This window comes from Neodiprion fabricii, chromosome 1 (genome assembly GCF_021155785.1).
Source record: "Neodiprion fabricii isolate iyNeoFabr1 chromosome 1, iyNeoFabr1.1, whole genome shotgun sequence".
NCBI classification, from domain to species: domain Eukaryota; kingdom Metazoa; phylum Arthropoda; class Insecta; order Hymenoptera; family Diprionidae; genus Neodiprion; species Neodiprion fabricii.
The window spans coordinates 31239825-31266017 of record NC_060239.1 but is presented as its reverse complement, the minus strand read 5'-3'; the positions used below and the strand labels follow the sequence as shown (position 1 = coordinate 31266017).

At 43.7% G+C, this 26193-nt stretch overlaps 3 protein-coding genes across 5 annotated transcripts; 1 reads left to right on the top strand and 2 right to left on the bottom strand.

Moving 5' to 3' along the window:
• Positions 1 to 13094, bottom strand: LOC124179172 (chromosome transmission fidelity protein 18 homolog). The gene is made up of 11 exons (XM_046563359.1): positions 12811 to 13094; positions 12107 to 12337; positions 11848 to 11980; positions 11576 to 11768; positions 11056 to 11477; positions 10672 to 10926; positions 10205 to 10545; positions 9827 to 10074; positions 6149 to 6411; positions 5665 to 5938; positions 1 to 321 (listed from the first exon to the last, which is right to left on the bottom strand). Exons 1-11 carry the CDS (start codon positions 12890 to 12892, stop codon positions 130 to 132), a joined length of 2634 nt encoding a protein of 877 aa, XP_046419315.1. The 5' UTR covers positions 12893 to 13094; the 3' UTR covers positions 1 to 129.
• A 478-nt stretch (positions 13095 to 13572) lies between these two features.
• On the top strand, positions 13573 to 23829 carry LOC124179161 (microsomal triacylglycerol transfer protein). Of its 3 annotated transcripts, none has more exons than XM_046563346.1 (6): positions 13573 to 13704; positions 16292 to 16494; positions 16906 to 16929; positions 19389 to 19582; positions 20999 to 21652; positions 21839 to 23829. In XM_046563346.1, exons 2-6 carry the CDS (start codon positions 16431 to 16433, stop codon positions 23591 to 23593), a joined length of 2691 nt encoding a protein of 896 aa, XP_046419302.1. In that variant the 5' UTR covers positions 13573 to 13704; positions 16292 to 16430; the 3' UTR covers positions 23594 to 23829. The 3 variants fall into 3 exon arrangements, with proteins under 3 accessions (XP_046419302.1, XP_046419292.1, XP_046419283.1); XM_046563336.1 differs by lacking the exon at positions 13573 to 13704 and adding an exon at positions 14170 to 14373; XM_046563327.1 differs by lacking the exon at positions 13573 to 13704 and adding an exon at positions 14196 to 14348.
• On the bottom strand, positions 23627 to 26068 carry LOC124179203. The gene has a single exon (XM_046563413.1). The coding sequence runs from the start codon at positions 25579 to 25581 to the stop codon at positions 24499 to 24501; it is 1083 nt and encodes a 360-aa protein (XP_046419369.1). The 5' UTR covers positions 25582 to 26068; the 3' UTR covers positions 23627 to 24498.
• Positions 26069 to 26193: the final 125 nt, after the last annotated feature.

The following is a 26193-nucleotide window of genomic DNA, read 5'->3' as shown; positions in this document are numbered from 1 at the left end:
CTCTCGTGTTCATGGATGACCTGTATATTTATAGTATTTAAAATTAAACGGAAGAGATGTTTTTTTTTTTTGGTCCTTCGATGAAACCTCTCCGGGCCGCTGCAACTCGGATTGCCAGATTACTTACTGTTACTGGAGATCTCGAATTCGTACCTTCCGTCTGACCGCGTTGCTGTAACCCTCCTTATACTTGAACCACACGTCGCTCCGCGATAAAGCCTGCCTCGTTCCAGGAGATACGCTATTGTTCTGTCCGCCGGTAGATTCCTGATTCTGGGGCGACTTTTTGACCACCAAACGTCCGAAGAAATCGAGATATTGCTGAAGAGAGAATTAACAATCATCCTATGCACGTCTCCTTTCTTGCATTTCGCTTGTGTCGTTATTCTAAATTCCGTGTACATGCCGTAACGTCAAACCTCCACAGCCAAACAACAATCAATGCAATGGGTTTCGATGCGATTAATCTTCGGACAAAAAATATCGTCCCTAGTCAGTTGGGTTGGCAAACTTTTGGCGGGTCCTTTTAATTTCGGCGACAGAGAGTGACCGAGGTTCCGACTGAGCCATCGATCACTGTCGACGTCGACACCGTGTCAAAGTGAGTTTTAAACTTGATTTTCTCAACCTGTCAAACATCGGTATAACTGCAGCAACAGCAGCATCGGCGTGTAGTCCCAGAGAGTTTCTATAGATGCTGGTCTAATTCTATCGTTAGTTGTTTATGAGCTGCAGATCGGAGCTGGCAGCTGCACGAGCCAAGAAAGATCGCGTATATGTATATACAGGGGGTATAAAAACTAACGTAATTTCGAACGATGTTAAGAGTAAAAGCTTTATTTCATCCGGGATTTGGTGGGGGTGAGTTTTTTACGCCTTGGCAGGTCCGAGGCCCCGCACACATTCAAGAATGATGCAGTGTATTGTATAATCGACGTAAGATTTTTACATGTAGGTGTAGATACGTGGTCAGCCCGGGGGTTGGAAGAAAATACGGTAGAAAGAACGAGAAGATTAAGTGGGGATCCGGGAGGATGAGGAGGAAAAGAGAAGGACAGGGCGAGGGTAGAGGATAAGAGGGAAAGCGCGGGGATGGAAAAAATCAACTTTTATTTGCCGGCAACGTCGTTAAGGGTAAGTGGAGGACCAGCGGACGTGAGGGGTTGCCGAGGGAGTTGCGGGGATGCCCGGGGCGAGGAGAAGAAACAAGAGGGCGCCTGGACGTCGCGGCGCCCACCCTCCCAGTCTTCAAATTTTACTTACACGTAAACGTACTTTGTTGTTCCTATTTACAACACGTATTTACGTTATCGACGAAGCAACGGTCTTACCACGGAAACTAAACTCATAATTTCTCCTCCTTTCGCGATTTGTAATAAACGCTGAGAATGCAACGTAGCCGTGGTCTTCGACCTGACAAGCAACGCAGCGTCAAATTTCGTGTGATAAATTATTCCGTCCAGGGTGTTGAAGTAAGACGACATACCTACATGTAATACGTTATATATTTTAGCGCGCGTAAAACTAGCCCGAGAGTAATAAAATGTCGTCGACGTTTCTGGTCGTGTACCAGAAGCATTATCACCGGAATGGTGGACGACGCCTGGAGGTAGAGGAGGAAGAAGCGAAAGAGGAAAAGGAAGAGGACGAAGGGATACGGGGAAGGGGCGGAACGGCCAGATTGCGACGTCCGGCGTCCCGACGCTCCACGTAGCGCCGCGCCGCCGCCATAGACTTGAACCCCTCGCGACGCCCCCGCGATTACGTCCCTTTGGTTAAACTCGACTACGGTTGCGATCCCTGCCCAACCCACGCGATTCAACCGTCTATTTCATCCGTCCGTCCACAGCATCCGTCTTTAGCCATCCGAACAACCGACCGCCGCGATCCGCCGGACGATGATGCCGTTGTTCTGTGTCCCTAATGTACCTACGGGCTATTATACCGTTTCTATCCAACGTCGTACAGACACAAGCGCTATGCCATCCGCGTCTCTTCTAGCTTCGTAGCGCCTGTGCTGCGGGACAAGATGGGCGGAGAATGAGAGGGAATAGAAGGAGTAGATGGCATTCCGCCGTTCGGAACAACGGACGATCGGGTGGGCCGGACGTCCGGATTGACAAATTAATACGGGGGAACTTTTCCGTTTAGCTATAGGTGTATGTTATATAAACGTGGAGAGATGTCGGAGAGAATCGGCGCATAGCTGTGCAATTTTTCTGCACTTGTGTTTGCCCGCATACATCGTTATCCGTACGTATAATATATACATTCCCGGTGGTTGCGGACTCGGGTCAGGGCACGCCGAGGGTGTACTAGCGATTTCTCAAGAACCATCTGGACAATATGTACGCTGGATTAATAGTAAGTGTTTGTACTCAATACCGAATGCCCCTTGACAGGGTGATTATGCCGAAACAGAAACCAGCGGGGCTTGTACGTGTGACATACGTAGAATGAAATTTTTATATCTACAGATGCGGAGAATTTGCGGGAAAAAGAGTAATTCACAGCACTGCAATTCTCGTTTTGAACCAAATGAAGAATTGTTTTTTTTTAGGCGCACGAAAAGTTCTGCGATTTAGAGCAACTATGGTTTCTTGGTTTTCGGATTATCATTTTTCTTTAGAGTGGGGGATGATTTTATTATCAGGAAATAGAATTTATTCATCCGGAAATATATTGACAATGATATCTATTGCAGGACGTTCAAAATCGCTCCAAGCTATGGGAAAAATCAAGACAGGAGAGCAGCGATGTGTTTTTTTTTTTTTTTTAAATTTCAAATCGACATTTACCTAGCGCCCAAAGAACATACATACCTATAACCTAATACGCTGTAACGCGTGGACAGCTTTTTTGTCATATCTCTGCCGATATTTACCAACGTGAAATTTGACAAGATTTCAACACAAAGTAAATTTACTTACAATTATCAGTGTTTCTCAGAGTACAATACTTCCACGTTATAAAATGGAAAAAGAAAAAGGAAAAATACGTGGTTCCACGTAAGTTATCGTGCAAGTTTTGAAAAAAGATGGCGTGCCATGTTGCACCGTCGGGGATGATTTGAAAGTTCAAGAAGAGCGGGAGGGTGGCTGGCGGAGGCGATACGGATAGAGAGGCATAGGCGGGTACGAGAGGCTATTATGCTCGCTCGAGCGAATCCCTATTAAAACGTGTTTACACTGGGCTCAGGGTTGACTCAACCCTCTTGCTTCACCCCCGCAACGTACTCCGCTGACACTCGCCTCCTTCGTCCCGACGCTGCTGGTGCACGCAGCATCCACCGCAGCTCGTGCCGTGCACAGTGTAAACCACCCCTCTCCTTCAGCCCTCGGCCATCCCATAGTAATGCCTATCTAATTGTCGCTTGTATGAATAGTGAATCCCGAAGCACTCGGGGGCCACCAGGCAGATCCAACCTCGCCCAAGGGGAGGGGGATTCTCCTACGGCCACCGAAGTATCACGTATGATATAAACGCACGCTCTGCATGCGACCCCCGTTCCGTCCTACGGACTCTGTAATGTACGTTGTACCCGTGTGTGCCTGTGTATGCAATAGTTGTGTGACGACGCGTTCGGACGACTGTGTCTGGTTGAATTACCTTCAATTGGTAAAGGACGTATCTTGTACGAGTAGTTTTTGAAGCGTAAAATATGTAATGCGGTTCTTAGAATTACACGCGTTATGAACGATGGAAGATATTTGATAAATTAGAGATAATATATATAATCGAACGTAAAGAATTGATCTTTTATGTTTCAATTAAGTTGAAGTCAAAGTCATTGAACGGGGGTGGGGGAGGGGGGAACAGCTCGTACGATCTGAAGTCATACTCATTTTTAGGAGTTATTTTTTTTTTAAATAAAAAATGAAAACACTTAGAGCAATTTGAGTATGAGGGATTTACTGTTTATAGTTTCCAAGAACATTTTAGCATTTATTCATTGAAATTAGTAACAAAATGGCGGCATAGCGCGTACAAGTTGCGAACGATCGCGTTTTCAATCCGGTGACGCAGATTCCTCGGTTCATTTTTATCAGATCGATTTGAAATTTTGACACAATCTTTAAAACTTTTTTTATCGATTCGAGCTCACGGCTGGATTTTTGAATTTCGATTCGAAAAAAAAAGCTCCTAAAAATAGGTACGATTTTAGACGTCGTAGAGAATAAGTGAATTCAATTTATGAACAGACTGTATAGACATTAAATATATATCACATACCAGCTAATCTATATTGTCATAGCGAGCAATTATACGCCGTTATTGCTAGTCGACGACGATTAGGTTCGACGAATCGCTTCTTCTGGTGCCGCATATTTGACCCGGGGCATCAGCAGGCCGGCGGCCCGTTTCGATATCATAGATACGTTATACCTAAATATATGTACAATGTCGCCTATGGATGCTGTGAGATACGACGACGATGAAATGGAAATTGTCAGGGAATTATTTGAACATGATTACAGTATCGTTACACAGTTTAGTTATCCGGAAATTCCAAAACAGCTCCGATTACTATTTGGCGTGCAACAAATAGGATGAAGGATGAATTACAATTCTGGATCGCATTTTACAGATCAACTCGATGGTTGTTTGAATTTTCCGATAAATTGGCAACTCCGGGGTAATGTGGTTTGAAAAAATGTTGCTATGTTCGTTTGTACAATGAGCGATGAAAATATAACGATTCCTAACTTTCTGTGATAGAAATTGTATACCGTATAAATGTTGCAAATCGAATAGAAATTCAATCGAGAAATCGACGCCCGCATAGTCAAGACCTCAAGTTTTGTAAAACTGAATTACCAACTTATCTCTGGATCGTAAATTGCTTTAAGTATATACCAAATTACCGACCAACAAGTAAATTTATTTACACAATTTAACCTTGTTTTTAATTCCGTACACTGTAATTATCGACGAAAATTGAATCAATGGTGAACAATTTAGCTCTCTATTAGAATTTCTCCGTTGTTTCATCCGAAAGGAAAGAAAAAGATGTAATGAAGAATCGTAGAAATTTTATACATATATATATATAATATATAAAATATATATATGTATATCGTATCGCGAATTAGTTTATATATTACAATAGTTATTATAGCTATATAATGTATGTTCAGACATCGGCGGTGTTTCACGCGATCACTCTGGTTAAATTTGCACAGAGAAAATTGCGCTCGGATTCTCGAAGTATAATGACATGGCGTAACGTACCAGAAACCCAACCCAATCCCTCCGTTAATCAAGACCAAAGACAATTTCGGGAGTATTGTAGCTCATCTCAATATAATAATTGTATTGGAAGCGATAATTAATTTTGATTAAAACCCCCCGTCAACCGTCCCAAGATTTACGATCGCCGACATAATTTACAAGACACGTGCGGCAGACCTAACTAGTAACTCAGATTCATTAATGCTGATATTAATTTGCCAAAATTGCAAATGGCGAAATTTCAGCGCTGATACACTCGGCTTATTTGACAGTTTAAGCGACGTTATACACAAGCACCAGCTATTCCATGTGTGTATTACCAATATTCTTACGTAAAATAATTTGCCAACCACCAAAGAGACGGTAATTTGCGATAAATTTTTGCAACGAATTGCAAATGGTAGAGATCTGAATGAGAATGAACAAACTCACATGTGATTCCGGCGTCACCTGCGTTGTGATCGGCTGCAATCTTACCAGATGATTTGGTACCGTCGGTGTGCTCGGCGTATCCGAATTTTTCCGTGTTTCCGATGGTTTCACAGACGCTCCGGCCTTGATATTACTGTCCGATATCGCGGTGGCGACAACCTCGTACTTCTTCAGACGGGCAGCCTCGATTTCTCTAACGAGAATCTGTTTCACAGCGTACGTAAGACTGCGCCGCGTTCTACAATTCGGAAAAGTTCCAACCTCTTCCAAGTTCCTGAAAAATGAAAAATACGAAAAGTGAATAAACAAGCAACTACCCAGTTTTCTACCGCGTATAAAACCAGAGTAGATTACTGTACACATCTCTGAAAATGAGAACGGGGGTTTCTTTGTTTGAGAATGGTTCAGCTGTAAAGAGCAACGAATCAAGAATCCCGGTCTTTTGATGCAGGGGAGATCAAGCCGAATTCAATAACACACTCACGGTTCAAGATTGTAGACGTAACCACCCTCCGGAGTTTTCTCCTGGAACAGATTAAGCCCCAGGTCCAAAAGAACGTTCACGAGCCTGACAAGATCGGCCTTCTCCGCGTGAGAGAATAGGTGGTAAGAAACGGACCTTAAGGACGGCGTGAGCAGATCCGTGAGGAGCGGGGCCAAATCGAAGACCAAGGCCATTTTATCAATGCCAGAAGCCTGCCGGGTCACCCTCAAAATGGCGTTGGTCCGAGCTAACTTTTGGTTCACCTGTAAACAGCGATTTTTTCTCTCTCAAGGGATGAAAATTTAAAAGTGACCGACCAAATGCAGAATAAGAAGGTGACGTTCTTCTGAACGCTTATTCGTTCGCAGCGGATTGTAGCGGTTAAATTATGCGTATACACCGTCGAATTTCAATTGAACGTTTTAAAACGTTCTATTGAACTTCGTCGAAGCGCATAAATGTAATTTACAATGTTGACGACACGTGCGCACCAAAGTCGCACCGTCCTCGTTTAAAAAGAATACACAGATCAATTTATGCAAACGGCAATATCCACGGAGCGAGCAGCAATTTCTTTCCACATTATGCGATCCCAACTGATGCGATCGCTACGACGAGTTGGCATGACAAAAAGAGAGAAAAGCGGGTATATATCTCGACCCATCTTTGTACCTCCAACCTGAATACCTTGTACAGATGTAAAGCGGAGGTTTTTTTCATCCGTCGACAATTTTTTACCTTGCGCTCTCGTCCGCGTTGAGAGATAAAAAAGGCATGTAAATATCTCCGTATCACAGAGCAATTATCTCGGGGAAAATGAGCTTTGCTTAGTCTTGGAGAAGCCGGACGTAATATTCGCGAAAGTGGCTGACAGAAGGAGGTATGTATTATACATATAGAGTAAAAGGTGTTTCACACGTGTTCGGCTCAGAAAAAATCATAAGTAAATCCAGGCACGATACCGTGGGTGAACTTCAATCGTCCTCGACGTACACGAAGTGCAATGTGCATCGAACGACCGCCGTTAACCCGTCGCTTTCGCATGACCTTTACATTCATGCAATCGACGCCGCGCCAATTGTTGCGCAAAAGTGCAGCGTTTCACTTTATCCAGTATTCCTACAGACCCGACTTCGCTGGTTTGTTAATTTTACGAACTTACTGTACCTACGCATGAAAAATTATCCGCAAGCTCTCGAAAGTGCAGGATATTTGCAGTAAGAGTTTGACTCCGGTACAATATGAGAGAAGGAATTAACTACTGATTCTTTCATAAGCACGAACTGGATGGTTCACCCTAATCATAGACATTATTATGTCGTTTCTTTTCTAGCTTAACAAGGGGCGAGAGATATTTTCATCTATCAACCTACACACGTGAAATATTTTTCTTACACAGCACTGACTTCAAATTGATGCTAAGAATCAAAATTAAGTATTTGAGTCGCGCAGTGATTCACCTTCGTGTGTAACGTATGTTGCTTCAGGCGCATCCGTGACACATTAAGCGCCGATTATTTATTATTGTAATTCGCGATTATATTATAAATACTTTGTGCAGAAGTTAGCTTTGGCGCATAGCCAATAACACACCGTTAGAAACGATGAAAATTATATCACGTCTGATAAAACGGAGCGTAAATCTCAACTTAAGCATTAACGTTGGTACAGTAAGGGAAACAAAACTTTTCAAAACGATTCCAAAACATTCATTTATCGATTCGAGTCCGGATTTCAAATGAATTTCTGTCAAACAATTGGAACAGAAGAATCGTAAAATCGCGCGTTCCCGAATAGCTGATGATTGGTGGATTAATTACCAAGCGTCTGGAAAAATCGCGAGCACGTGTGAATCTCTCTTAAGGCTCGGATGTGGGAGTAAGCGTAAAGCTCATAAGGTTGGAAGGGAAAGGGGCTCGGGGAGAGGTGTGTATGCCAGGGAAGGGGGATGGGCGGAGGTCTAAGCTGAATAATTCAAGCTCTCATTAGGGCGACAAAAGCACCCTGATGGATAGCTGCTTGGCTTTGCTGACGGTCGTGCAGCATACACACTGCAGTACGTATATAAACGTACCGCATAGGCAACGGGTAGAAACACACCCCGAGCTGACACCACTACGCGCTCTCTTTACAAGCTAAAACACAACACGACTCAGCTCAACTCGACTCAACTTCGCCTTTGTTTTATTTCGAATGTTCTTTCATTTCTTAAAAGGTTCTACCTTGATAATTAGCACAATGCGCGGCCGTATTAATTATTACGCGCGCTAATTACGGGAGGATAAATCGCTTGCAAGGGGTAACTACAGGGCTGGGGGTTGAAGAGACGAACGGGGTGGCCGCGCGAAATGGCGAAAGGGACGCGGGGGCGAGCGCGGAGAGGGAAATAGCCATTACCGTTATTGCCGCAACAAACGTCCAACAACAGCGATAAATACGCGGAGTGCCTGACGTTACAAATGTCTCTCTATCTCTTCGCCCCCGTCTCTCTCTTTCTCTCTCTCTCTCTCTCTCCCCATCTCTCTCAGAGTTATGATTATTTACAAATACAAAACACCCCGCGACTGGAAGGGTTAGTCTGGATTTACTCCGGTTGATTTGCCCGCGTATAAACAACGTCCCTTGATGTGAAATTCGAAGGTACCTTTGTAATAATGTAGGTAGGTGTTGCGTACGGTCACCGTCATCGCCGCGGAGGACCGAGGTGGCTGCCACCTGCCAACTGGCATCGTTGTGCGCCAGCCGTATAATCAAAATTATTGCAAATTGGATGAAATCGAGTAAGCCGGTTCGGCGGTACCGCGTTAAATCTCAATTTCAAATGAATATCCATTATTACTCGTCTCGAGAAGAAGACGGCACGGCGCTGCGGAAAGTGACGTCTTTTGATGCCGGTTACCAGACAAACTCGATGCAGCAATTAACTAATGAACGTTATACTGTAAATGTAATCTTTTACCTTGCATTTAATTATTCATATCGAAGGTGTGTCACGGTGCAAGAGCAGGAATAATAATTACGAAATTTAGGTGTAATTATACAGGAATTTGAACTTCAAACAGAGCGGTCCTTTACTGGCTAAAATAATTTACGCTAATTGTTAAAACAGTCGCGTCAATCGCCATGAACTGCCTCCTAGGGGGTATTATAACATACTGTTGGTTCGCTGCGAAAAGTCAGCCAATTTATCATGAATGTATATTGTATATCTTCCAAGAAATTACCGTATAAACATTACAAATCAAATGTATAGTAGAAGCAAATTTTTAATACAGCGGTTACAGTGAATATCTCCGTGGAAAATATGTTCCGGGAAATCGTAAGGTCACTTAACTTTCGAGTGTACCAATTCGTTCAGTTCCCAGGAAAACAAACTTTGAATAATAGCAACATGTTAGAAATTCTATAAGGATTTCCACTTTACAAATGCTTTATGAATGCATGTGTGATACGAGATATTTCTTAAAATAACCGACCTTATTCAGCTATCACGAAAAAGTTAATGCACGTTTGGACAATAACAAAATTATGGAAAGATACAAAAGGCAATTTATGTCTTTACACTCACCTCTTAAAAATTCCGGCTGTGTCAAAAGTTTTAGTAAATTGTACCGCCGAAGCTTCAAATTTTGAATAAACCATTGAACAGGGGAATCGTCCAAGTCAAGTCTTACTTACCTCATTTTCAACAGTAGGGTAGGTGAGCTTTGGATTCTGAATTCCAGCGAAAGCAAAATGCCAAGCAACAAATGCGTAGTTTGAATAAGGCATCAGATTCCAGGTCTGCTGAGACATCACAGTGTCGTTTAACACATCGTATAACTGAAACCAGTCCAAAGCTGCGGCGACGGTCTCCATTCCTTCGTCTCGAAAAAGTATCTCAGGATAATTATGAAACACACCTCGTACTAGGAGGTCTGTCTCCCCTGAAAAAAAATTGCATTTCTCATTCACATTGAAATTTCCAACGATATTCTTAGCTGTTCAAGCTTCAGACAATCTCTTAAACTCTTTGCAATCTAAAAATAACGACAATAATAATAATAATATTCTCACCGCCGTATGCCACTTGTAGAATTCTTTGAATCCTCTCCTTAATATTCATTGGCCCAATTTTGTCTCGTGGCACCTGCAATATCTCTCTCCAACAATCGAAAATTCCTCGCCTAACATCTTTTGGGGCGATAGATACTTTCTGGCCAGCCTTAATTCCACCCATGTACTGCAACGCTCCCAGACAAGCTCTTACATCGCACCCTGATTGCTCTGCTAAGCTCACAAGGGCACTAGGATCAGCATTTAGTCCCTGCCTGTGCAGTATCTCCATCAAACGACCAGCCAATCGTCCAGCACTGACACCACATACTGGAATTACCAGGGCGATTTGCCTAAGAGCCCTTCAAACAACAAATTACAAGATTGTAAGCTGGATGAAGAACAAATTCACTATCGCTTCAACAATTGGCTAAATTTTCATCCCAAAACACTTTAAAATAATGAATAACTCCTGAAATAACATTTACCTCAAAGACGGAGCATAAGCATCATTGCAGATACATATAATCGGTCTTCGACAGCCTGTCGATTCTTTTTTTTCTTTTTTTTTCTTTCTTTTTGGTAGTTGATCAGTATCCTCTTCGAGGTTGCCATGAATGAATTTTAAAAGAATATCTATCGACGCTGGTGGGGCCCCATCTACTTCATCCATGACTAGACAATTTGGTTTAGGGTTTTTCCCCATGACAGCCTTCATTTGTGTCGCAGAGTAGAGTGCTGCCCTTGAAAGAAATAAGCAAAACGAAATGAAGTACGATTTAGCACCAACTTATAATGTCGGTTTCAAAAACATGTGAATTTTTTGACGATTGTCTCTACATATGAGATAAAAATTGGTCGCTTGAACATACTTGAACTCTTTGGTGCCTCTGTCCGAGCTTGCATTTACATCAATAACATTGTATCCAGCGTGTTTAGCTGCCAAATGTGCCAAAGTAGTTTTTCCCAACCCAGGGGGCCCACTCAGCAATACTATTCTAGGTACTGGAAACCCTTTCTCATCTAAGCCCTCGACAGCTGTGTTATTTTTTTTTCTATCTCCAAATTTTGGCGCTGTTTTCATTATTCTACGTCTGACGGGGTCACGATGGAATACGATTTTATCCCACAACTTTAACCAGCGAAGGAAAGTTCGATTTACGCCCTCCTCTGAGAGAAGTTCCATGTATTTGTGAGGACGATATTTGTCAACCCATAATTCGTGACCAAACGCGGCTGGAATCAACTCTGAATTCCCAGATGCCTCACTCATTTTTTTTGCAGCATTCACCATCTATTGAATCAATATTATGTGTCATTACAGAATAATTAGTATTGCATTGAATTTGCTTTTCATTCCCGAAACAACTATTCCATTTTAATTCTACTTACGATCTCTTCAGCTTCTGCCTTCAGCTTACTGAATGAAACGGACAAAAGGCCAGATGCTGGACGACTTTTGACTACAGTACATTTACTATCACTCTTCACCCTTATGTAAAGACGTTGACTGTCACTACATCGAGTGACGGCGACAAAATTCCAATTTGGAACTCTCATAGAAATTGAATCTTTTTTGCTATCTCTGCAAGTAAGTAAAAAAGCGATTAGTAAAGGGATTGTACAAAATTCAGAAATTGATATACTGATACTTGATCGGTTACCTCGGAAGGTCAGAATTTACGTTCATGGGCTTCCATTTATCAGCTTCCCGTTTTCTGCCAGCAACAATTTTTTTTATGACTTCTACTTCCTGATCCCAACAAAGTTTCTTCACCTTGGGCTCACAACATGCAACTGTGAAATTTGAAATTATTCATCTATTGGATTTTAAGACTGAGCCAGGATTGAATGGAAAGATCCTGGAGATTTCAAACAAATTTAGTTGAATTGAAAAAACGAGTAAATTAGAATGAACGTTACCATCTTGAAAATCTTCATCTCCAATCAGGTCCTTAAGATCTCCAAATAAATCTTCAATCGTACGTTTATTGCTAGTAGTGCTCGGCTTATCAAGACCATTTTGCGTAGGTAAATTTGCGCTTTGTGACTGATCAAGCGGAATTGGTGCTACTTCTATTCTTTGCGACGTTGGCTTCGCAGTGCTGACTTCACTGGTCTGGGAAAAGTTTAACTGCTTCTTGCAACTTTTTCCTGTAAAAAAACAGTTTGCGAATAGAAAGATTTTCACGCCTCACCAGTTTGGAATAGTGGAAGAAATTATCAGAATAAGATTTCAATAATATATCAGAATCAGTACAATTTCCTTTCTTATAACAGCTGTTGATCTGATTTTTGTTTCAGTCTGATGAAAAATAATTTAAGAAACATTGAGAATACACATTTTTCTAAACGCGAAAATGGAATCCAACAATTTCTTCTTGCAATAGCGAAATTCACAACGAAAATACGAAATAAACCGCTGTGAAAAGATTGGTTAGGTTTGGTTAGGTACCTCAATTTTTCAAGTTGGCAACAATCAATCCCAGAATAAAGGAGAAAAATAGTGAACAGGGTTCGCTTTTAATCTAAGAGACTAGAGAACGGTGAATATTTATTTGAAACCCTTTCAATTTTTTGGTGAACTACATCTCATGTTTATTATCCGTAGAGGTTATGTTTTCTACCTTCGATTTCCCTCAAAATCTCGTACTCATCTTCGTGAACCAAATCGAACTCCTCGTCAGGGTCTGGAAACTCGTCAGCCATTTTTCAAATCGTCTGGGTAAGTGACCAACTTATTAATTAATTCAAACAGACTAATCCGATAATTTAAACAGTTTGTCTTTCATAACACCATCCTGTCAAAGCGCGCGCGATAATTTCGTCGACGGCGATTCCAGAATCAGCAGCGTTGCCGTCGAATCACGTGATACTGACCACGTGACAACAGCCACGTGACACAAACCACGTGACAGCAACCACGTTCTGTACAGCTGTTTCTTCCTCTGTTTCAAAGTGGCGTGTGAATTCAAACATTCCCAAAAGCCAGACGCGATGGAGTCGCGACTCATTTACAATTATTGAATATATTTAACACTATGTTTAAAAAATTTTATAGCAATAATTATCCGCCAATTAACTGCATGATAAAAGCGATATCGCAGTGTTGATGATTCGCTTGAAATGCGGGAGAAACTTTATACTTCTGATGAATTAGTGAGTCTAATGTGCAAAAAGAGTGTGAGGCGGTTACGGTTTACGGTCAGAGTGCATCTGGACTATAATCAAACTCGCGGAAAAACTTTACCAGCGTAAACGCGCGCATGAACTAATGAAGCGGGGTGAAATAAAACGCTTACCATGCATTGTGCTTGATTGAGCCATTTGGCATGATCTAAAATTTTCAGCCATGTGATGAGACGTGTGGATTTTATTTTTTAATTGTGCCGTGCACGATGTTTCACGAAAATTGTTAACCATTTGGGTAACGTAACGTCAGTTTAGCTACGGTGGTTAGTTTCTAGTTGAGCAACGTCGATTGGGATAACTCTGCGAGCCTCTATTCGGCGCAATTTACGGTAAGTAAATACAATGTATGTAATCATCCACCGTATAATGGCTTAACCAACGCGCCTACGCAGTTTAGAAAAGATAAATTCTATTCTCCGTAAGAACAACGTCGATCTTTTCACGCGAAACTTTGAAATCAGCAATAATATTTTCTATGAAAGGCGATACAGGTTATAAGCACGTCCACAAGTGTTACATACGATTATACGTCATAGAAGAACGCGTTATCAAAACAGTTCAACTTTCTCGGTATTAAATACGCTCACACTTTGTTATCGATCATTGACGAACAGGCACCGAACGTGCAAGCGAATAAGTAAGGAGGCCAGAGAGTCATTCTAGGGGTCAAAAATCACTTGGACTGATAAGAAACTTCCCAACCGGCGATACGTAGCATCACTTTTTTTCTAACATGCTCAATTCGCTCGTGGCCGCGTAGAGTTAGTGGCTACTGGGTATCCGGTAGAAACAAGACGCAACTGACATCCAGTTTGCACCAGAGTAATAGCTTCATTCCAACGTCTTCTACCCACGCCGACGTCCCCGTTAAAGTGAGCTGGCCGTACTGTCAACAAGGAAGTTTCGACGCCCGAGGAAAGCAAGCGGCTGTAGAAGCCTCAGGCATATCCCGTCTGCGAGTAAAGTAAAACTGGTATGCAGGTTTTGCTTTTTTCGAGGTATTATTTTTGCTCGGAATAATTTTCTCACATAACATAATCATCGTGTTCGCATGCTCGTAAAAGGGCGCACGCGTCACTAGGGTTTTATAATGCGATAAGATCAGAGCCGTTATAGATTACCAGCATCGTCAAATGGGTTGTAATAAAAAAATTTGAACTGTTCAAAACTTGGTCCCTTTTTTTGAAACATCACATTTTCCACTCAAACGTGAATTAGTTTGAAATCAATGTGAAGAATTCGTTTCTGGAGTGCAGTACTAACTTCAATGTGACCACTGACACATATTTATGTATACATATTTAAAAGAACAATGGTACAAGTCTACGTATAAGTCCTAGTCTTTTGATGTAACAGTAGGTGTGATTTTTATCGGAACCCACCCATCACAACTCTGGTAACAAGACACTAAACTCATTGTCAGTGCCTTTCATAACCTGCGTTAAGCGAAGAAGGTAAGAGGCAGTGAAATTGCTCAAAAAAATGGTCAGCCGGTTATATACATTTTACAACGAAACAGTCGGTGAAATTTTAAACTTCATATATTACGCTTATCTAGTTTTACATTCAATTTTATCACCAATTGTAAGTCTAGCAAAGTGTTCGTCTATAGATATTTAAGGCAAAGAATTACACACTGTGTCTACACCGACAAACCCAAATTAGCCACGCGCACACGACGCAGCTTTCAAGGTCTCCTCGTCCTTCTTTATAGATAGAATTATACGTAAGGTTTAGATCGAAATATTTCTTAAATATTCTATGGAGATCAAGTCAACTCCTTCGATTTATATAATCATATACAACTCGGATCGAGCATAAACGAAACGTACACGGCATAGAGAGGTACAGATAAAAAAACACAAGCATGCATGGTTAAAAACTTACAAAGGTTTTTCTGCGATTTGATGTGTATAACAGAGTACGAAATGCCTGAAAGAACCAATAATATTAACTTTTGGTTTTTTTCCTTCATTATAAGTATATCTACTCGTATATTTGTACGGGATATAATGCTTGGTAAATGCTTCACTGTTCTACCTCTAGGCTATAATTTACCCGGTTTTTCATTGTGTACCGCAAATAAATGGTTTCGATGCGTTGACTGCATTATCTGAAAATTGCAATGAGCATAACGCTACTGTAATATTATACAATCTGATTAAATTCCGTTTCCTATAATAGCACCAACATCCCGCGAATGAAGAATAGACTTCCAGCAGCATGTGCGTCGAAGCGTGAAGTAACGGTTGAGTGTCTTTTAATCACAATTTTTTTCAACAGACAGAATTCCATAGTAGGAAATATGCCGAAAACAGGATTACTGTATTAGTCTAGACCTGATAACTTATGATTAGAATTCTCTTTATCCACCTACAAACTACCAAAAGTACTCGGTACATGATTTATGATTAGAATTCTCTTTATCCAACTATCAAAAGTACTCGGTACATGATTTTCATTTTTATCCTCCGACGAATGCCTTTATTAATGCCTCGATTAAGCGTGTCGCCAATTTCCGGCGAGAAAACCAATAATAATCCGAATATGATGACGATATCGCGAAATTCAGTTCGGTGCTATTAATTCGCCGAATGCCAAGAGATCACGGGGTTGTTCGTGTTTTTGTTTCCGTGGCATCAAAGTGTAACCGGGTAATGAGAACTCGAGGGTTCGCATCGGAACGTGTATCCTTTTTTCACATTTTGATAGAACCGATGACTCGCGAAGTCGAGGAACGTGGAGCACTTGCTCGTCGTCGTAGTCGGGCAGGAGCGACAGTTGAGGACAGCCGAGAAACCCCCTCCTGTGCAGCGATAGTCCGTCCCCTCCAAGCTGGCTGCCCTCTCGGTCGCACTGGTTCCCAGCCAGCGATAACGCCGGCCTCAGCTAATAATTATTCGTGTTTATTCGTAGGACGAGGAGTGACGAGCAACTGTGGAATACCGAGCGCTATCCGAGCGACGGCAACGTGGTCCCCGAGTGAGGAAAATCGTTCTTACAGACGCGCATAAAACGAAGGCTGACGAGCAACGGGGAGTACGACAACTGGAGAATGGTGCGCTCGGGAAAGCCGGTGGCCATCACCGTCACCCTGGTCTACCTCTTGGCACTCTTTGGTGAGTATAATCCCTCCTCCCTGAGTTTACCGGTACCCGTCGGTCCCCGTCGGTCCCCGTCCCCATTGATTCCTCGGACAGACAGAAGGGGACGGTGGGGGAGTAAAAAGAAGGAGGGAGTCGTTGAACGGGTCCGTTGATCCTCCTTCTCCTCCTTCTCCTCCTTCCCCTCCTTCAGCCATTCTTCGCGATCAATGTGTACTCTCCATCCTGACATTCAGTTAACGAGTTTCGAGCGTTAAAACCACAGCGGTGACGGCGGCTTTCATGCTCGTCGTTCGTTTTATTTTTCTTACGTTAAAAATGTATCATTGCCTCGTTTGTTCGCGGTATTTCCATCCTCGGTTATAATTTTCATCCGAATTTCCAGGACTCGTGAACTTTAACGATAATGTTTTCATTCTGTCGCAGGTTCCTACTGTCGAATGGCTCCAGGTAAATATGCACACAATCGTCGACGCGTACAGTAAGTTGCAATTATCCATTTCCGGGGATACATTGCGCGTTTATCTATAATAGACCGGCTACTTCCCGTCACACCGAACCCTCACTCGGAAAACCATCCAAATAGTCCGCCTCGGGGACTTGACGATGTCACTCGGCAAATCAGAATACAAACCAACGCTTAACTACACCAATAACGCGACGCTACTCAAACCGAGTCTAGACTCTGGACTCTGCAGTGTCCTAATCGCATTACCGGCCACAGGCTAAACATGAGATGACCGAATTCCGTCTGCCCGCCTGCCGATGGCCTGGAGTAAGGTGTCCGATGAATCTTCTAGTTTACAACTAGACTCGAATGACGCATCCTATCTTTCCTAGGCAATTGACCGACTATAATGTAATCGCATGTGTTCGTAAACGGGGTTTCGGGAGACCGTTATAACGGCTGGAAGAAAGAAACGAAAGAAAAACAATAACAGACAAAGATCAGGAAAAAAATCCGAAATGGCACGCGAAGCAAATCGGCCCCTTGTCATTTATAACATGAAATACGGAATAAAGGGCGGGAAATTGTGGCCGCCTCAATACGGCCGTTGCTCCTCGTATAGCGGCAGTATTCTACCCGAAGATTGACCGGAATTCCTGTTACGAGTGCCTGACTTTAAAGCATGGCAGAACATGTTACACGAGGTGGAGCTACTACGTGAAGCACACTTCAGGCTTGGATTGACCGAGGCCAAAGCTCGTACCTTATTTCGAATGGATCATTTTTTCATCATTTTCAATTCCTGCTCGGTCGTTGAGTTTCCTTTTTGAGTATAATTTGAAACGGATAATATATATTTAAAAAAAAAACGACAAGATGTTTGCTGAAAATTTCAATACAACGTTGGGAGTGATAACTTAATTATTTACCGTTCGCATTCAAACACAAGTCCCGACGTCAAAATTACCGTGATACGTAGTTCCATGTAATTATTCTGACGTAAAACTCTGAAGCAATAATGCCTTATCTTTTCAACGTTGAACTTTAATCCATTCTCGGGTTTTGATTTCGTTCCGTTATACCGCAGTTCGGCGGTCCCAACACTGAAACGAAATACCGATAATGATAATTTACCAACATCATAGATATGTGTGTATATGTTGCATACTTTTTTTAATGTCTTTCCTGCGACATAACATTCTCGATAAATCTAATTTTCGACATAACCAACCTCACAGTTCGAGATAAAGATTGATAAGCTTGTTTACCTATTAACAAAATGCGAACCGATAGAATGAATTATTTGTGAAAAACAAGAGTGAATTGCATAAAAATATCGAGCCTAACGCGTTGGTGGTTACCTCAATATCAGTCGAGATTTGCACGATTTCAATTCCTGCCAATTTCAAAGTAGAATGCCGGATTGGATTGGATTTTAAGTGTATATTGCCCGTGGGTGTATTTCATCGATTGACCTGACGCGATAAATATAAATAGCACTTGATACGCTTGTTGAATGGATAATGGAAAAGGATAGATAACCATGTGGAAGGCTGACGAAGATTAACTGCTGTTTCATATGAGGTAAAAGTGAATGCATGAAGCAATTTAAGGACTGGAATCACGAATGTTCGTCACATCGTGGAAGTGGACCTTTACGCTCTGTCGAATACATCGCGTACTTTCCACGCACATATAACATATACAAACAAAAAGTAGGAGTCAGACGCACTTAACGGTACCGACGATCGTGGTCGGGTAGATCTCGAAAGTGATTCAATACCGTGAGCGAATACACGCACCTAGGTGGCTTCTTAAACTAGCAACAATATTACAGACGGGTGTAAATCGGTTTCGGAGTAGACCGCTGCAATTCACACACCGGAAATTATATTTCGCTATCGATCCTCATCCCGTGTAACTGACGGATGCGAAAAAGAAAATTCCGTTCGAGAAGCACGTGCTTACGTGACGCCTTCGGCAAAGCCATAACCAGTTAGCTATTCAATATTGCCAAAAGAGGAGATCACCTGCCTCCGATAGTATAACGATCTTGATGATTTATTCATATCGCCGATATAAAGGTGACCTGTACTTCAACAACAGGGCGACCGAGGAGCGTCAAAGGCGCCCGTATCAACCGCACGAATACCACCACGAGATTACACACTCGCCACGAAGTCCGATTATGTCCTGGTCACGAAGCGACCGTGTGCGTTGCTCACCAACACATGCCAGTTGGCCACTGTCGAGAACCCAGACGATACTCAGTCGGCTCGCGAACTCTTCGACAGTCGAACCGTATTTTGTAGACCCAACGAATAATTTCGCCTTGACGGTTAATGTCACAGTACGAGTATTTCGGAGTAGGACTAATTAACTTGAGACCTTACCGAAATCGGCGACAATTAGACGATGGCAACGAGAAGATCGTGCAGTGGTTTCTTTTTGATAATTTTAGCGGTGGCTGGTGCGGCGAGAGGATGGACCCTGGGCAGTGGACTCAAATACAAACTCACTACTACGCTTCTTTTCAAAGAGGCCGGCCCTCCAAGGGCCGGAGGAGACGTCGGATTTCAGCTTACCGGTGAACTCGCCGTGACCGCGGTGTGGAAGGACCCTAACGACGCGGACACCCTCCTGCTCAGAGTCGAGGTAAGACGATCTCAATTTGAAACATGTTACGTACCTACACGTGGTGAGAAGGAGGCCAGCATGACAGGTCGCAGCTATGTTTTCGGTTTCTTTATGCCAGCACGATGCTCTTGGGATGAAATTATGTTTTGTGCCTTCATTTGATCGGCGAATTATTACCACATTCCTATGCAGACTTGATTGCTGTTCTTGAGGGATTTGTTTCGATGAATTAGAACGAAAGGTGTGCATAATTGATGACCAGCCGATCTGTTCCTGCTTAACGCGCTGACATTCCTTCCACGAGTGACGTGGGCACTGTAATTTTGATGAAGGTTTAAATTTGCCGATGCGTCACTAGTACGCGAAAAAACTTGCCACCAATTCCGTTGTGAGCTAATTGTGAAACTTTAAAGCGTTCTATTATTTCACTCTTATGAATTTTTGTATATCCATTCTCAAGGCTCAGTTGTAATTAGTAGAAATGGAATGTTCGCGATAAGGATGGCTGATGGCTGCAACTTGCTGACGATGAGTTGTATACTTTTTTTTACATCATTTTTTTTACAATAAAACGGATAAAGTAATCTTCATGCATATCCAATGATGATTGCGGGACTTTGAGCGTCACAACTACAGGGGAACTATTAACGTTCGAATCACGTGTCAGCTCATATGCACATCAATAGCTCGCATTCACCCGCATAGCAATAAGCTGACGAATCTTTTTTACTACTAGGTCGGTATAATGCAGACGTAGAGGATACGAGAGGATATCCATAACGTTTTAAAATACATTGGTAAGCAAATTGATTGGCACGTGGGAACCTTGAGAATTTCGATGACTTTTGGACTTTGAATACATTGATTCTCTGAAACTTTTGAATACTACATTAAATTAACAGCAATAAATTAGAAACTCAAATGCAGGCAATAAATTCATCTTATTATTAAACATGAAATGAAATGATAGTAAGCTGACACCACGTAGAACGAAATTATTATTTACGAATGTGGCATATAATTAAACTTGAGTTAATTATTAGGTCATAGTGTTTTAGGTCATTGCTAGGAGTATAAATGTATTCAAGTAATTGCCTATGCACATACGCGATGTTGCACGTACATCTAATTTGCGATATGGAAATTCAATGCAAATGCATTGTTAATATTTCTAGACTTTTCATGCTCTCTACCACTATCAGCAATATCTGGAGATTTAATCACAGTCACTGTTGCGTCAGCAGTCAAGGATTCTATCCTAAACACTTCGCGTGTGACCGATTTTCATTGGTCCACGTATTTCATCACTACCAATAGAAATTCAACACACATGGCTCGGGTTAGACTATTATTCTCTTTCTGGGACGGGAATCGATCAAATTACCCTAGTGAATCTGGAGGCAAATATTTACCAAGAAACTTCAATATTTTCAGCTGCTGTCACCGCAGTTATGGATCAAGTCCCGTAAAGCACCAGAGCCGGAAGGTTTCATCGAACACTCCTCGAGGCTGGACGATATTTCGAAAGGACCGGCCCTCGTCCTATGGCAGAAGGGCGAACTGGGCACTCTGTATCTTGACCCATCGGACGAAGCGTCAACTGCAAACCTAAAACGAGGATTAGTCAGTCTTTTCCAATACCGGACTCTGGATGGCGATTACTTGGAGCACGATGCGTCGGGACTTTGCAATGTTACCTATCTATCCGGTGGACCGCACAGACTGATGAAAGAAAAAACTTTCTGCGCGGACAATTCGCTGCCCCCAAAGAAACAGCACTCAAGTCCGGTCTTTGGGGTGAAAGTGGAGAGCCTTCGCAGAGCAGAGTACGATCTGATCTCGGGTCTTTTGCCTAAATCCATTCTCAACGAAGAAAGACACGAGATGAGCCTAGCAACTAAACCAGAAGCCAGCACTGCCGTCAGTTCGCAGCAACTTCTTGAGCTCGTCCCTGGGAAGTTGGAGGCAACACCTGTAGTCGCCGAAACTGTCAAGGATGCCATTGTTCTACTAGAACCCAGCTTCAGAGAAAGTTCCATAAGCCTGCAATTGGAGCCTCCTACGTGCCCCGATGCCGGTTGCGTTACGGTTTGTTGATTTCCATGAATTATAGTGCAATACAGGATGGTCACCACCCAGTATAGTATACATGAAAAACCTACCATTTGTTCCACTTTAAGGAAGATCGTTCAACGTGATATCTTCACGGCGTGGAATTTTGTTTTAAAAAAATATAGTAAGATTGCATGCACTAATACCGATATTCTTTTTCAGCTGGGTCAAGTCCTCGATCAAAATCGTGCAGCACTCGCCGAATCGGCTCTGGGATCAACAAAATCTGCCCTAGCATTCCTTAAAGTTTTACCCTTGGTGAGGGAAGCTTCGATCGACGACCTTGCCAAAGTTCTAAAGAGTCCTCGATACCGAGAAATAAAAGCTCAACTTTTGGACGTAGTAGGATCAGCGGCTACACCGACAACCCACAAGGCAGCTATGAAGTCTTTACGGCAAGACGAAATCGGCGATGATACTGAGAGATACTTGTGGGCGTTGTCCATGGCACCAGTGCCGCATCCAGACGTCGTCAAAGACGTATTGAAAAGATCAGAAGAGACGCAGCAGAACGAGAGACTAGCGGAAACCCTGGCCCTGACCGCAGCCGCTTTAGCAAGACAGGAGGGCTCTCCGGCGATCATCGAGAATGCTAGGGTCAGTCTTGAAACCGGACTTGATACTTGCACCGGGGAGGAGTGCAAGCTTCGCTTCTTGAGGGCATTGAGAAACCTGCGGAGCAAAGCGGCCATTCCAACGCTCCTCAATTACGCCTTGAATGGCACCAAGGCGACGAGCGTTGTCGCTTGGCGAGCCCTGGGAAATCTGCAACGGGAACATATAAATCCAGAGGTAAGAACCGCGGCGAAAAGAGTTTTCTATCAGCTTGGAGGGCCTAGAAAAGACAGTAGCGCGAGGACTCTTGCTCTTGACATCATCCTCGAAACCAAACCGACAAAGGATGAACTTCGGGGTCTAGTTGAGTACCTGGCAAACCAGGACCCAGCCTACGAAGTGCGAAGGTACCTCAGCCAGCGCTTAGACCAGCTGGCTGAAAAGGACGACGACTTTGCGGTTAACTTGAAGGAGGCGGCGAGAGCTGCTGCTGGAAAAGTAAACAACTATCACGTTGCGGCTCAGAAAGGCTTAAGCACGGCGTTCACGAGGTCGTTCCTCGAATCACCGGGTAGCAACGGGTCTCTGGTTACCATTCAAGAAGTTCACTCAGGTCTCCTGAAGAGAGGTATCGTCGACGTCGTTCTGGAGACCGACGCTCATACCCAGCAGATCTTTTCCCTGGGACTATTCGCCGGTGGTTTGGGCGGATTCGTTTCCTCGTCTGACAACGAAGTCGCCGGTACCCCGACTGAAGAAGAAGTAGCAACAGCCGGCATGGAAATCGCACTTCTCGGAGTTGGAATACGCCCGTTTGTCTTCTTCTCTGGACAAGGCGAGCTCATGGGCCACGTTTGGTCAGGAACAGCGTCGACTCGGACATCAGCCTTTCAAACACTTGCAGCCCTACATCACCACAAGGAAATGTTGCCTCTGGCTTCCGGCTTCCTAACGGAAATCGACGCTGAGGGTGCCATCAGCTTCGATCTCGCTGGTCAAGTGCAGCTGAGTCTTTGGTCGAGGAACGCTCAGTCCTTGGTTGAAATGGCAGCTGGTGTTGCCGTCCACGGAGCCTCTAGGGTTCGCTCAAAATTCGTGCAAAGTACAGCGGAATTCACGCTGACTGTTGAGCCGAAACTCGAGCTCTCTACCGACCTTGACTTTTCGGGTCCAGTATCGTTGTGCATGAGACTCACACAGCCCCAGTCAACAGCCAGACATCACGTTTACAAGATTGAGAGGATACCCGGGAGCAGGCATAAGTTGAGAAAGACGAGGAGGTCGAGGGTTTCGACCCCGGCAAAGTCGTACCTACTGAACAGAAAGAATAGCGAAATGTGCTCAAAAGTGTTCGCATCATAGTGACTGAAAACTGTTGATTTTTTATTTTTACGAGTATGTATACGGAGCAGATTTCTCATAAGGTGAATTACTATAATCTGTGTGTGTATTGTGTTAAGGAACGGTGATGAACAACGTGTTTCGAGAACTAGTTAACACTACACGAGTGTACGAGAACACTCTGTATCCTCTATGTGTTTTTGTACCATATATACTGATTATGTTGATTGATTAAATTTATATTGTTTTACGAGTAACAGTGTCATTTTATTTAGAAAATATATTATTTACAAGTACATCCCCAGTTTGCTAGTGCTTCTATATCTTTACTCACGTACATGATGAACTATTTGGTAATGCACTTCGCGCTTATTGCTCCAAATCATTTGAACCGCGATAGTAGAAGTCAGATAAAACCTTCCCTGAATTTGAACGAATAGAGTTTATGTAATTAAGATAATGTGAGGTTTTCATTCAAATTTTAACTATTCGCAATGTTTGTTAAAATTAGATCAAAACCTTACGATTTAATATCTGATGAAGGAGCTTGACAACTGACAAATAGGAATATCGGCTTTTCCGACATCGTAAAGTATCCAGCTACAAGAATTTAATGTTGTAATATCTCAAAATAATCGCAGAGAATGTAGTCTCTTCGGCACAAAGTTTCCGTTAAACGTAGCATTCATCAGCACCGTAAAGAAATTCATCGTACTGATATAAGATCGTATTTCTCATACTTAATAAGGATAGTCAAAACTCAAAGGTAGGTATATACAAAAGAAAATCTAAATTCGCAGGTAAAAATAGCTCCGTATTCTACTGGGTGTTCCCGGCACACGTGTCTGATACTCATACACTGCTTGAACTTGCATTCGACCGATCTCAATATTATTAGAAGCAAAGCAGTTCTGGACTCTGTCCTCTTATCTGCAGCCACACTCTGCCACCACCATGTCTTCGTATCCATACTGGTAAGTCAGGGTTCCCGTGGCATCCATGTAAAGCAGACTGGTTGCACTGAGCCTGGTTGGCACACAGCACGCTCTTCCGACGGGTTTATTGTTGTTGTTAGAATTGACGTTGGCTTTGGCTTCATCGGCGGCCTGAAACGCGGCGTAAACGAGGGTTTGGACGATCGCGTGTTTCGTAGGACTGAGATGGTCACCTAGTGGGTAAAAGCACTTTCCGACGCACTGGTAGGCGTCGTAGCCCTTCGGAGCAACGACCCACTCGTCGTACGATATTGTGGAAAAGTCAACGTACAGAGACCGTTTGCGGCAAGCGTTTCGACGCCGGCGTCGGGCGGCGTCGTTTTTCCACGTAGTAGTGACGTCCCCTTGTTCCTCGTCGACGGTCGACCGCGGTCTTCGGTTCTTCGGCTTGCTATAGCTGAGCAATAGGATCGGTCCTTCGCCTCGATGCCAACCATCAACTCTACCGCGTACCCGAAGTCGCAGTACGTCACCGATTCGGCCGAGAACCGCATCGGTCACATTGAATCCTCTCCAAGCATCGTCTCTTCGTGGCCGGTGAACTTGGTCCTTCCAAGGCAATCCGTCGGCCGAATGAACACGGAGAATCATTCCGGCGGCCCCCATAAGCTCGGCCGCTTCCAGAACCTCCCCAGGTTGTGTGATCGGCACGGAGAACTCGAGGACTCTTCCACCATCATTTGACAACGGCCAAGAGATGTGAGCCGGTTGAAGAGCTCGCACGATGTCAGCGTCGGGCCGACGATGGTAGAGCCGCAACATGTATCTCGAGATCGGTTGGCGATGATTCATCTTTGCGGGCCCTCTCACGGTGTGTTTTGCTCTCGCGGTCTTGTTCACAAAACGTTGAGACACCCTGAGTTCGGATGACGGTAAGGTGAGATCGACTTCGAAGGAGGCTCGTGCCAGCACTCTGGTGGACAACCAGGAAAATGGTGCTCCCGTTCTCCAAAGGTAACACGTCGCGAAAAGGGCCAGAAGCAACATCGGCCAGTACTGTGCCGACGTCCACATTCTTGAAAGACGTATGACGATTACCGCCTCACGGACTCTGAAGCGCAAAAATCCAGGAAAACTTCCATCACGAGTCACCGCGAACTCCCCAATTCCTTACCAGACGCGGTTCAAAGAAGTTCTTTGAAAACGACAACGTGCGGTGGAGCCATCCGGCCCGAAACTGGAGTCGATGGACCCCGTCGTCGAAGCCCCTGAAGATGAGGCTGAAGGGAGTCCTCAAATACCCGCCAATCCATGCCACGTTCAAAATTGCCGCTGTAGTTTGTCTTATCGAACGCAGACCTCCACTTGACCGAACGTCTACCCTGGGCGGCGTCGCCCTCGCAGCGAGACGAGAGATGCCAGGCTTATCGCCGTCGCGGCGTCACGTCGAGCCATGCGGCTGTGGCTCCCCTTTCCAATGCAGGGGTCGCGCGGACGCTGCGCATCGATTCAGCCCGGTGACGTCATACCGCGAACGTAACCCCAGGAGGTTGGGTATACACGTTGTACGTAGGTACCAGTGAGGCGTCGAGCTGAGCAGAAAAGAGATACACCGCTACGGTTCAAAGTACAGGACGATAACCCGCCTATCATGCCTCCGTCCTGACTAATTCCAAACTCAGGGGC

Bases quoted from the DNA above. Each gene is read 5' to 3' on its own strand.
- LOC124179203 (XM_046563413.1), bottom strand. From the start codon at position 25,581: ATGTGGACGTCGGCACAGTACTGGCCGATGTTGCTTCTGGCCCTTTTC.
- LOC124179172 (XM_046563359.1), bottom strand. From the start codon at position 12,892: ATGGCTGACGAGTTTCCAGACCCTGACGAGGAGTTCGATTTGGTTCAC. The intron at 11,478-11,575 runs GTAAGTAGAATT...TTGATTCAATAG, and splicing joins AGGCAGAAGCTGAAGAGATC to ATGGTGAATGCTGCAAAAAA. The intron at 10,927-11,055 runs GTATGTTCAAGC...ATTTCTTTCAAG, and splicing joins AGAGGCACCAAAGAGTTCAA to GGCAGCACTCTACTCTGCGA.
- LOC124179161 (XM_046563346.1), top strand. From the start codon at position 16,431: ATGGTGCGCTCGGGAAAGCCGGTGGCCATCACCGTCACCCTGGTCTAC. The intron at 16,495-16,905 runs GTGAGTATAATC...ATTCTGTCGCAG, and splicing joins CTACCTCTTGGCACTCTTTG to GTTCCTACTGTCGAATGGCT. The intron at 16,930-19,388 runs GTAAATATGCAC...TGATAATTTTAG, and splicing joins CTACTGTCGAATGGCTCCAG to CGGTGGCTGGTGCGGCGAGA.